Below are 12,500 nucleotides of genomic sequence, written 5' to 3' on the forward strand. Positions count from 1 at the left end.
CACAACTTGAAATTTGCTCAATTCTCGTTGTTAGGGAGCTTACGAAACGAGGACGACGACGGCTACGAGGACTTTATTTAAAAATACAAGTTCGCGTTAAAAATGTGTAGTAACTGTCGAGGAATTAAACTGGTATGAGTGAGTTGGAAGCGTAGAGAGAGAACTGAAAATTCATCGTCATGTGCTAACGTCCTCCACAGAACCTTGAATTTGGTCATTTCACGTCGTCATTTAGGAGATGACGGCAAAGAAATGTACTAAAATGTAAAACGCACGTGCAAAGCGTGCAGAGCCATTGTTTTTGCTCACTAAACCTATTGTTTTGTAGCGTCGTCGTTGCCGTCGGCGTCGTCGTTTCGCGTAAGCTCCCTGTTTGTCAGGACGAGGACGGTAAAGAAATGCACCAAAATGAAAGACGCACGTGCACGGCGTGCAGAGCTTTTGTTTTTTTTCTCGTTAGAGCTATTGTTTTGTGGCGTTCCCGTAGCCGTCGTCGTCTCCTTGCGTAAGCTCCCTATTGATCACAAAAGACGATTTTTGCTCTTATCACATTAATTGACGGCTTGTGGGTTTTATTACTGAACAGATATATGGCTACAAGGAGTATATTTGTTCACAGCAGCACAATTCTAAACAACTTAAAAATACGCGAGGTTATTTACGTTTACACGTCTTATAAAAAAGTAAAACCTTTCTTCTACAATTGTACTGCCTAAGACTTCTTGTAATTGTTAAAAGAGTGAGTTTCCTTTTCGGATAAGCCTTAGCTAAGGTAAATCAGTTAATGGGTGTGTCAAAAGAGCTATTGCTCCAAGAAGGAATCTTGTATATTTACAAATTAAGTGTTGTCTAATGCCCCATTCACACCAAACCTTAAACATATTTTAAACATGTTTAGTTAAACACGGTTTCAAAGTGTTTTCTTTTTAAATCATATTTACTGACTTTTGTCGACTACGAATTTATCACAGATAAAAGCATGTGTTGAAACAAACCTGAATCTCATGTGAAAGCCAGTCCTACATTTTTCTGTGACTTATTTTTATTTTGTTAAACCCAGTTTAATTAGGCATGTCTTGTTGGTGTGAATGGGGTATAAAATGTGCTTTATGGTATTCCTTGGTGATATGTCCATTTGGCGTTTAAGGGACCTTAACGTCCTGTAATCAAGAAAAAGCTTCGTACATACGACCAAATGTTTCATATCACTTGGATTACCTAACAAAATTCTCCAACGTTTTTTTCTTTTCCTTTAGTTCTTAAGTGCAGCTGGCCAAAATGTTCTTAATGGTCAAAATAAATCCATTCGTCGTAGCTAAAAATTACAATTTCCAAATTTCTCCTCGAAATTTCACATTTTATGCGTTTTAGAAATTGCGACAAGTTAACAAAAATTAGCAGCCATTTTTCCCACAACTGCGCTACTTCGAAGCAAGGGTCCTATCCATGATCCCTAGTTCCTGTTTTCACATAATAGATGTATTGCAACTATCCGAGGAGCACGAAAAACCTGCCTCTTAAAGAGACTAATCAATTTAAGTAAATCAATTAAAATGACATTTAGATGTTGATTCACTTTGGATTATTTGAAAGGGGGAAATTTCTCATCAAAGTCAAGTGTGAGGTCGAAATGATTAAAGTTCCTTTTGAAAAACAGAAGAGTTAAGGTTGCTTTTTATTTTATGCGTTCAAGTCCTCCAAATTTGCGTACAGTTCATTGTTGTAAATATGCATGTTGAGCAGCCTCTGCAAAAGGAATAAAAAAGCACATATTGAAAGATGCTTTTCTTTTTCGATTTAGTTTACAAAATTACATCACAAAAGATCTCCTCCTACCCCCCCCCCTCCCTCTTTGTTCAAAACAAGAAGTTATACGTCCCATACATCTCTCACACCTTGCTGCCACCTGTTCGATCCACTTATATGACGTCAAGGTGACCATACTGCTATTCCGTTAGACAGAGAAACGGCAGCCATTTTGTGGTCCGAAGTGACCATAAAAAACACCATCTTTTTGGATTAGGTTTACCCTTTTTGTTTAATTAAGCAAAGCAACATGGCTGTCGGTCCAGTGAGTGAAAATGCTTCGTTATGACTCGTCCGGTTTGTTTTCACAATTTTGTGATGCATCGACCAAAGTGCTTTTGTCACTTACGTATTTAACTCACTTGAAATTACGCAGCAAAAACGAGCACTGAATTAAAGTATCATCCACGCTCTACGCTCCTGTAAGGTCTACACGTTCAAATTGAAGGACCACTCAGTAGTGCCTTCAGTTGATACTGGGCCATGCGTCTGAGGCTATTACGTAAAAAAGTCACAGTTTGGCGATATTTTCTTTGTCTCATAATTCTTAAGGAGAAGTTTAATACAAATAAAAAAATATTGATAAATGCCCATAAAGCTGCTGAATCAACGCACAGGACATATAGAAGTTGGCTATTGGCTTGCATGAAAATTTTATAAAGAATCTGACCTTGTGCTGGGTTTCCATTTCTTTTAGCTGTTGTGTTAAATCAGCAAATGACGGTCTTGCTTCAGGTTCATTTTGCCAGCAATTCATCATGATTTGATACCTTGGGAATAATTTCATTACCCTGTTTCCTTACTGTGTCCTAAGCACAAGTCGTATTGAATCAAATTTTATTTATTAAGCTAACTGAAGGCCTTGAATGCAAATGTCAAGGGCATCCAAGTTTGAGATTGGAATACGCAATTTTACAATATTATTTTCGGTCATCATTGTCGTTTGAGGCAAAATAATGACCTTCACTTTACCTGATGTTGGTGTCGCAAAGTGACCCTATTATCATAACATCAACTTTTTTTACTTTGCATACATGTCATAATGTGACACTTGGTGTCTACTTAAGCCTATTAAGAACTTCATGTATTACTTTATGGTTACGGTTCTGGTTAAGGTCTTGCAGATATTTCAAATGAAAGAAGTGTGCTATGCGCTAAAAGGTATTTCGCAGTTGGCGAACGATTATTTTTCCACATTAAACTTTTTTTGCGACGTTGCCGTTGAACTAAATGACGTAAAAGTAAAAGATAAACAAAGCAGAGTGTAAAACAAACAGAACGGCATTTTTCTTACAAGTCATTGTCCACGTGTTGTGGTTTCGGCATCCTGTAACCTTGCTGAAGCAAACTTGCAATTTTCTTGCCATCCATCTGTGGATATGGAGAACCACCTGGAAGGAAAAATAGAGAAGGAAATCTTTTCCCGCACCTACCATCCCTGTTAACTTCCCATCCACTGCTAACGCATTTATGACTTAGATTAGGATACCATTGAATCCTAATTCCCTACTCTGAGTCTGTGTATGGGAAATATTCTAGTTAGTCTAATCCTGCTTTCTCTAAGTTGATTCTCAGAGCGAATCTTCCGAGCAAATCTGAATACCTATCCTCAAGAGGGCACTTGACACGCAATTTTGACATCCAACACGAAGTGTCCCTGCCTTTGCTACCTATTTCTAATAATGAAGTAAGGGTAAAGGTTAGAGTTATTTGAGTTCAGGGTAAATGCAACAGTTTATCGTTACCTGAGGAGCAGTATTTGAGGGACACTTCGAGGCGTTAATTGTCTAGTATTCCGAGACACAAGTGATGTTGAAGTCATAGAAAAGAGCAAGGGGACACTTCGTGACGCTTATTGAAATCCGCGTGCCTCTAATTAGGTGCAGTTCTGGACATATCAAGTGGGCCATTTGCAAGATCCAAAATCAGAATTTTACAATTCTTGAAAATATGATCTCGAAGAGGGTAAATCATCAAACTATTGCATGCACAGATTCTTACCTACGGTAAAGATTTCATAAAGAACAACTCCATAACTCCATCTGTTAAAAAATGAAATCACCACAGACTTATCATTTTGTACATTCAAATTTAAGGTCATGCATGGTCGAAAAGTAGGTCAACTCGATTTTAGACGAAACATCGCCTCTCAACCTTGAAGCGAAAACGAGTAAGTCTACTTACACGTCACTCTTTGCGGTGTATTTTCCATACAGCAGCGATTCATATGCTGTCCACTTAACTGGCAACCGACCCTGGCAGTTGAAGAGAAAAAACAGAATGGATTATACTTAATCGTTTTATGGTTACGACTTGAAACAAAGAAAACACGGCATTTGAAGTTCACTTATCAAGTTGTACGCTCGTCGAGTTTCGTGTACTTTCTTATGTTCTAGTTTTGTTACCCGTGTCTTTCTTTCATAAATGCTTTCCTGTTGCACATCTCTAGCCATTCCAAAGTCTGTTACTTTGCAAGTCTCTGTTTCCCCAACCAGCACATTGCGAGCTGCAAGATCTCGGTGAATGATCTGAAGTGAAGCATTTTTCACATTATTGGTTAGTTGCATAAGTTTGACAGTGAAAAGAAAAAAACATTGAGCGGTTGCGGGCATAGCAGTTTCTTTGACAACGTTAATGACATTTACAATGACAAGCAATGGCAAGTATCAGTGTCACTGGAGAAGTGGCAGTGGTCCGGGTCCAGTGAGAATGGCAATGACAGGCGCATACAGGTGTGACGACAGCAGCAACGATAACCAGGTGATCTGGTGACTTAATTCGGAGGAATGGAGATAAAAATTTTAACGCCGTATCCCACAACCGCGCCCGGCCTTATTTTTTAATTCAACATGGCAGAGGCAAGGTTAGATCTCGTCGGATCTACTTGAATGTTCATTCAGTAACAGAAAATGTGGTAGACACGGAATAATCTGTTGAGTTTTGGCGATTGAAGGTACTGCAGGGAGTTTGGAAACAACACCTAAGGCCGCGCGCGCATTTGTGGGATACGGCGTTAAAATTTTTCTTCCGAGTCCTCCAAATTACGTCACCAGATCACCTGGAATAGCATTAACAATAGCATTGCCAATATGCAATGGCAACACATTATGACAATAACAACTGTTGATAACTGATGCTTGTTGCTATTAATAAGGCTTATAGTAATGACTCCATAACAAGACTAATATCATATTATAGATATTATATTACATCTTTCTTTACCCTTGCATTTTTAGAGTATCTTGGTGTAGCCAGTATCTCCAAGCATTTATCCGCCCAACCATGATATACCACAGAGGATAGACCAAAACACCAGGAATTCCATGTCCTGCTCTTGCTGAATAGTGTGTGGGTTCTTTTACGTCCCACATGGTTATAAACATTGAAGAGTTGTGAGACAGGGCCTACGGTTTATCGTCCTAATCTGAGAATACTAGAGAGTTTAACCATTTCCAGATGTCACCAGAAAGGCAGCACTTCCTCCTCAGTTAATTAAAGACCCTGAGTGTTGGTATGGCCGGAGTTTTGATCCCGCACAATAGTTTGGAGCTAAACCAGCTGAGCCAACTGGTATGTGCTATACAAACTGCTAAGTTTGTTTGCTGTATTAACTACTGAAAGCCATTACACTCATGCTTACCTTTCTTAAAGATAAGTAGTTCATTCCATCAGCGATTTGCCAAGCAAATTTCATCAGCTGTTGCGACGTCAGACTGGTTTGAGGTTTGATATCCGGGTCTTTGTAGTAAGTGTCATTCAATCCGCGGCTCTTTCTCAGGTAACCCAACAGATCACCATAAGGGACATACTCGATCAGCACCAATAGGGGATCTATGAGAAATATTATGACGTTTATTCAACATGCATTATCTCTGTCGATCCTTTTTTTGTCCACGAACAGTTCTCTCATCTCCTCTGCTCTACGCTTGACTAGGTGTGTGATTCCGTCATGTTATGTTGCGTACGAGTGTTTTAATTTAGGACGATTCGACTAGTTTTACTGAATAAACCAGAATAAAATTCAATTATTTCTATGAGTCTTCATTCGGAATGCTAAAATGCAGCAATTGACTACGGTCAGTCCAGTGCCAAGGGTTAGCTTTGCTTCTAAAAAGAAATGACAAATCAGTTTTTAGGTCAACCGCAACATTCCATAATATATTCGCACTCTATCCAACTAACTTCCCAAGCCATTGTTTACCGGAGCGTTTTATTGACCTGGTTTTATCTGCCTTGTGAAAGCTCTTATTCCTACTAAAGATGACGATGGATTTCCTTTAAAAGCAGCGAGCAGGTAATTTAAAGGGGCTAGGTCACGCAGTTTTAGGCAATTTCAGCACTGATCGAATGGTCATACAATTAACTAAAATATCAAAATAACTGTTCAAACCTATAGAAGAACTCTAACAAAACAAAGGGAAGCCAAGAAGGGACATGGATGGACAAAACTGGAGCGGATTGAAATGGATTGAATTTGGGTAAATTTGAAAAACGTCGGCCCACCTTTCCTCAAATTTATATCATTCTATATCAAAATGTCTTTTACAAAGCTGGAAAATCATTCTCAGTTGTTGGTGATTTTGCAAATAAAAGACTCTTACTCTGCCAATTTGACGTTTAGAGCTCATAATTAACAAAATTAAACAAAATTACCTAAAATAGAGTGACCTAGCCCCTTTAACAAACGTCTTTAATAACTAGACAACGGAAGTGTGGACACCTATTGACATAAAATTTCAAAAACGCATTTAATAATTATTGATCGAAACAGCCTACCAGACCACCAAAAAATGTGGCACTCGCCTGAGCGTTAACGAACTGATAAAGCATTCTTCATTTGAAGTTTTTATATAAAGCATAATAATAAAGCTTAGGTTCTTTTTCTTGAATGCTCCTGTTCTCCACCCACCATTTAAATTTGAACCTTTGTTCCGATACACTTTCTGTGGAGTGCTCTTGAAGCCGTTCAATAAACCCACACGTCGTGCTTTTTCGGGTCTAAGATTAACAATTCGGTCTCGCCTCATGGTTTAAAACCCGATAAAACACTTCTGCTCGGTTTTGAAACAGAACTGTAGACTGAACACTTCACACTTTGGCAAGTCGTAAATGGGCTTCTCGTTATGATTGGAACTACTATGCAATATCCTATTGTAATGCTGAGACGAAATTGAGGTGACACTGTTTTGGTTTGGAACAAGCGAACATTCATAGAGAAGAGCTTTTTTTCTATAGCAGCAGCATCATAGTATAATTCATAGATGCATTTACCAGTTTCAGTGACGCATCCCAATAGTTTGATAACATGTGGATGAGGCTTGAGGGTCTTCATCAGATCGAGTTCGGATTTCAAGTCTCTCTTATCTGACTCAGGAGCGTTAGCTAAATCAAATAAGCATAAAAAACAAAGGTAAATTCGCATTAGTTGTACTACGTGTACCTGTCATCAGGGCTCATTCTTGTCTTCGTGCGTTCGAGGTCAAATTCAAGTAATTGCTAAACATAAAGGTGTTAGAAATCGCGGATTACACATGTTTGTTCTCTACACAACGAAGGACTGACCGTTTGTTCCTAAACCAAAGCCATAAAGAAAAAAAGACTTTTACCTTTCAGCATTTTAACAGCCACAGTCTTTGTGCCAGAATGGAATGGAAGGTTCTTTGCCGTTCCTTTGGCAACCTGGCCAAAAGCACCTTTACCAATGACCTTCTCCACTTTCACGTCTTCTCTTGTTACTTCCCATGATCTTGTTCTTATATCAAGGGGTGCATATTCAACATTCTGAGGGGAGCTATTAGGGTTACTTGGTTCTACTTCATAATGGGTAGTCCCTTGTAAGGGCATGTATGCAGGTTCAATGGGGATTCTTAGCTGTTGATTAGAACTACTTGGTGGATCGTTAGTAGGATTAAGCTCTTCCATTGCAACTTGGTTCTGAAAGCAAAAGAAGCCCCCGAGTTAAATTGCCTTCGTAACCGTTAGTATGCTTGAAGTTCATTATTCTTCAAAAATAAACTAACTACAGGCAGTCGTAGCTCAGTTGGTTAGTGCGCGGCTTTTGGAGCGAGAGGTCCCCTGCTCGATCCTCGGTGACTTAAACGTCTGTTTTCGACTTTCCTTTAATTCGTGTAGCTGTAGCTTTAAATGTCCTTAAAACGGAGCACTGACCGTGAGAGGCGAGTAAAGAGAGCACCGTCGGCTTCCATTGATACCAGTTTCGTGACTGAAGGAACTACCATCATTAAATAAAGTGACTTTTCCTTTACTTTACATTTAATAAAAGCAAAGACTCTATCATCACAGTTGCGAGCAACGTAAGCAGTTAATTAAAGGACTCGGACCCATGGCAATGCGATTGTAATGGATTGCTTAACCATATTCGGGAAATTAAGCCATCTTGGTGCTGGTCAGCCTGACGAGCTAACGGTAACATGTCCTGCAGGAGATGAAAGAATAATTGGGAAATTTCTGAAACATATATTTTGAGCAGCGCTTGCAATGACTCTTGGCGAGAATGATCGCCTAGAGCAATTACAATGACACTTCAAAATGTCCTTCAACTGTTACAAAATCAGTAAGTAAAATAGATATAGGAAACGAGTACAGTCAACTCTCTCTTAACGGACACCTCTATAAGACGGACGCCTGGTGCTGGTCCCGGCCGTTTCTTAATAATTTTACTATAACCAAACTCTCTATAAGACGGACACCTCCATAAGACGGACAACGGACACTTGTGAGGATCTGAATGTGACCGAATTCTTGTACGTGACTCTTTTTAGCACCAGACGTCAGCTCTTATCTTGTTGACGCCTCCTGAAATTTGTTGTTTCACTTGTTAACCGCGGACTACGTAACAGCACCAGATATCGCCAAGGAAGTTGATGTTTTACAGGCAGTAAGGTGGATCAAACAAGCCTGGGAGGAGGTACCAGAAAAAATTGTTCAGAAGTGCTTCGAGAAATGTGGATTTTCCAATGTAGTACAGAATAACGAGAGGTCTGAGGAAGAAGAGGATCAAGAATACGCAGAGCTTGTACGACGAATTAGTCAGGGCGAGATAACAGCTGAAGAATACGTAACTGCTGACCAAGAGATTCCATCATGTGAGCCTCCTGTTCATACCACCCTCCCCAACTAGCGACAACGACTAAGGGATGAAGCCCTCGATCTCTATGCCAGCAAAGCTGTAGTGGTTGTAGACAGTGACGAAGAAGGCCAAGTTGTGGACATTAAACCACCTGATCCAACCATCAAATCCACTACAGAAGCTCTTAGACTAGTTGACGACCTAAAGGAATTCCCTTCCACAAAGCTGCAAGAGGAGATCTTCGTATCAAAATTAAGCAGCATTGGTCAGCGCTTTTAGGATTTTAAACTGTTGCACCTGAAACAATCCGCGATCACAGATTTCTTTTCTTCTTAAGTGCATGTCCACCAAAGCCATGGCTATTAAAAGCTATTAACTTAAGTTGCTTTTACCAATACTTTTTAATATAAAAAGTGACATATTTTTAAACTTCGTGCCGCGAAAGGCAGTCCTAAGTGAAGGTGGTTATGCTTCCGTTTGCAGAATGTACTGTTTACTCTTTGTAAAAGGACAAGAGACTCAAATTGTAATATGTTTTTGTTCCATTTTGTGGGTTTCGTTCAAGTAAATAAGTCAAAGCAAACTTTAAACAGACGCGTATTCACGGTGCAGAGGTTCAGCATTATTATCTTAAAAAATTCCTGGGGTCAACTCTCTATTAGCCGGACACCTCCCTAAGACGGACAGTTGAGGCAGGTCCCGATGGTGTCCGTCTTAGAGAGAGCTGACTGTACATTAATTAACCTAGAAAATCGAGGTTTTTTTACGATGTGAAATAATCAACTCATGCTTTAACTTCCTGGAAATGGCAAAATGTGTTTCAGTAATAGAAAAAAACAGTATCAGTCTATTAAATCATTTTGCATTTTCCATTTCAAAACTCACGTCGTAAATTCTTCTTTCTTTATCTTCTGCAACCTTGTATAGCCTAACGACACATCGAAGAGTGGGCAAACATGTTAGTTCTTCAAATTTAGCCTGCGTTTTTTATTACGATTTCTTTATTTTCCTTTCTTAAGTAATTGCCACGAAAGAAATGAAACATCATTTCGGACAGGCGAGTTATTTTATGGGAGAACCAAAAAGAAAACTGGAGGGGACCAAATAGGTGATTTTCAAGTTACGTCATCACCTTTTTTCGGGTGGGCGAGAACAAAAGATTTCTCATGAGCTCCTTTTGGTTGTGCGTCACCATTTGAGCATTGGACCATTGCGTTCTCCTTCCTGCAAAGATTCGTTGCAAACTTCTCGCAGGAGAAGGTCGTTTCGAAAACATCTTTAATTAAAAGAAAGATTGATCGAAATATTTTCGATGATGGGAAATGATCTTTACTATCTTTTCTGCCATAGGACAGGTGACACGATACGCCTCTCCCTCCCCTGCAATTTTTTCCTCAACGAAGAAAACAGCTTTCCTCCATTTGCCAATTTTTTTTTTCTTTTTAATATAAACAGTTATACTTTTTTAACGATTTTGTGCCCTTGATGCAACACAGTGACTGATATAGTACTAAACGTTTACAGGACACTGCAACTTTCCCATAACGTTGAGGCAGACCTCCTATATTTATGTTCAATGGACAAAAAAAAAACGAAAAAAATGTCAAAAATACCTACCTTTTCTTTCTAGCAATGCCTAACAAAAGAAGATCAGATTTCCAATAAGTACAAAAGAATGGAGAACACAATCATGGAAGAAACATCAAACTATTTACCAAGCTTTCTGTGCTGCCAGGCTATGACCAGTATTAGAACAATGATGATTGAAACAAGAACTCCAATAATTACCAACAGAGTTCTGTCGCACGCGCATTGGAATTCTGTGAAGATAAATATGGAATAACATAAAAAAGCAAAAAGACGGAAAAAAAAACATTATACTACTAGCAAGAGTTCCCAAAGTTGCATAAAAGTGTTTCATGCAAGGGCAAAAGAGTGGGGTCTATGACACCCATTAGCCGAAGAATGCTCCAAGAGAATTGTGTTGTTTGTGCAATAGCAAATCGCAAGAACTGGAACGATATGGATTAATTGATAATGTAGATGTTTTCGAGGTTCGGCTAAAGGCACAACATCCAGTATGCGTGCGTACCTATAGGCGAATCTTTGTTGACATTTTTGCCTCTTTAACTGAGTACACTCTTTTCCTTTTGCTGTCAATTACCACTCTGATTCGCTCTTAGAAAAAGACTTAAAGAGACCCACGTCCACGCATTCTTCAACCGAGCACAAACCTCTCCGGCCTATCTTTCTCGACAGGTATAATCTGGCGACGCTATCACGAGGATGAAGAACATTGTATGTCACGGGTTAGATATTTCTGGTCTTTCTATCCAGCTCTTTTAACTCTCTCTTATTCCAGTCAATAAAAACTGCAGAATATATAGGGATGGACACTACCCACACATTAATTCCTTTTATCATATTACCACATTAAGTTTTCATTTCAGCAGTTTTCCCAAACGACACATGCACTCTTTTGTCGGGCTGGTTTTCATTTCTTCGTATAAAACCCTGTAAGATTCCATAATACCCAACTATTTTTATAGCTGCTTTCTTTATCTTTATTTGTCGTTCCCCATGCAGGCAATATGATTCCGTCATATGTTGTTTATTTTTACTTTTCCTTTCCCATAACGTGACTTTTGCACAGCCGTCAATTCCAACATCCATGCAGATATCTTCTCTAAACAAAGATACTGCCTGGGCTAGTGATTCAAGGCCCTTATCACGCTACTATCCACAAGGAAATGAAAACGTTTGATGGTCATTCCTTCATACCTGTTGGTTGAGAAGTTCCTGGTGTGGTGGACGTGAAAGTGCTGGTCCCGGGTAAGAGAAGAGTCAAATTTCCTACTTGATAAGTACCAAAAGTGCCATCAGAAATGGCAGCTTCAAGTTTTGAAATTCCCTGACTAGGGATCACGGCATTTTTAAAGTAAATCGTAAAGGATACAATTACACTGCCAGTCCTGAAAATAAAGAAAAAAAAAAAGAATAAATCGCTGTCGAAATAACTAAAGTAGGTTCCGGCATCTACCAACCTCAGTCCTGTCACTTCAGTCCTGAGATAATTGTCGTCATTCTGGTATGCTTTATTCATCTAACAAATGTAAAACCAAAACACTTGTTTAATAATAAGACAAACTGAGTGTTGACTCTTGAGAAAAGATGACCAGCATGATTGCTTTGCTCAGTTCATTCAACAACCAGTGTTGTACTATTCTTCCATCTTAACCTTCTGAAATTGTGGCAATGCTTATAAAGGAATATCTCTTACTTCAGTTTTAGTTCTAATTGTGATCAGAATTGTTAGTAACTATAAGAAAATTATAAGTACTCCAAAGGGCTAATAGTGTTTGTTTAGCAATGATTTAGTTTATTGACCATTTAGCATTGAAATCTCTGCACTTGGGGCACTTTTGAATAAGGAATTCCTACCCCTTGAAAATATAAAACGATAGGAAATTCTCATCAAAGAAATTATGTACACTTTGAATAAATAAATAACTGACATTCTTTCGCCCGTCAATTACTTTAGATTATATACGAGAGATTTTAAAAATGCACCTCTGACACAAATGAATCCACCAATTGTTTTGAA

The 12,500-nt window shown here is 38.9% G+C and overlaps 3 protein-coding genes across 3 annotated transcripts in view; all 3 read right to left on the reverse strand.

Moving 5' to 3' along the window:
- LOC138029779 (tyrosine kinase receptor Cad96Ca-like) overlaps positions 1-10,527 on the reverse strand; it is a 124,687-nt gene extending 114,160 nt beyond the window's left edge. The window contains exon 1 of the mRNA XM_068877603.1: positions 10,514-10,527. The gene's annotated coding sequence lies outside the window, so the exon portion shown is untranslated. The remainder of the gene's footprint in view (positions 1-10,513) is intronic.
- The window catches only part of LOC138030378 (MAM domain-containing glycosylphosphatidylinositol anchor protein 1-like), a 157,475-nt gene that overhangs the window by 103,986 nt on the left and 40,989 nt on the right, over positions 1-12,500 (reverse strand). The window contains exons 8-11 of the mRNA XM_068878298.1: positions 12,467-12,500; positions 11,941-11,999; positions 11,678-11,868; positions 10,612-10,716 (exon numbers count right to left, since the gene is read on the reverse strand). The exon at positions 12,467-12,500 is cut by the window's right edge and continues 73 nt beyond it. Of these exons, the coding sequence (XP_068734399.1) occupies positions 10,612-10,716; positions 11,678-11,868; positions 11,941-11,999; positions 12,467-12,500 (389 nt within the window). The remainder of the gene's footprint in view (positions 1-10,611; positions 10,717-11,677; positions 11,869-11,940; positions 12,000-12,466) is intronic.
- LOC138029776 (tyrosine kinase receptor Cad96Ca-like) lies at positions 704-9,601 on the reverse strand. Its single transcript, XM_068877601.1, has 10 exons — positions 8,078-9,601; positions 7,413-7,740; positions 7,078-7,188; positions 5,447-5,637; positions 4,212-4,334; positions 3,991-4,061; positions 3,808-3,848; positions 3,101-3,197; positions 2,477-2,576; positions 704-1,746 (listed from the first exon to the last, which is right to left on the reverse strand). The coding sequence occupies exons 1-10, from the start codon at positions 8,102-8,104 to the stop codon at positions 1,681-1,683; spliced, it is 1,155 nt and encodes a 384-aa protein (XP_068733702.1). The 5' UTR covers positions 8,105-9,601; the 3' UTR covers positions 704-1,680.

The sequence above is a fragment of the Montipora capricornis genome, chromosome 13, assembly GCF_036669925.1.
Source record: "Montipora capricornis isolate CH-2021 chromosome 13, ASM3666992v2, whole genome shotgun sequence".
Classification (NCBI taxonomy): Eukaryota; Metazoa; Cnidaria; class Anthozoa; order Scleractinia; family Acroporidae; genus Montipora; species Montipora capricornis.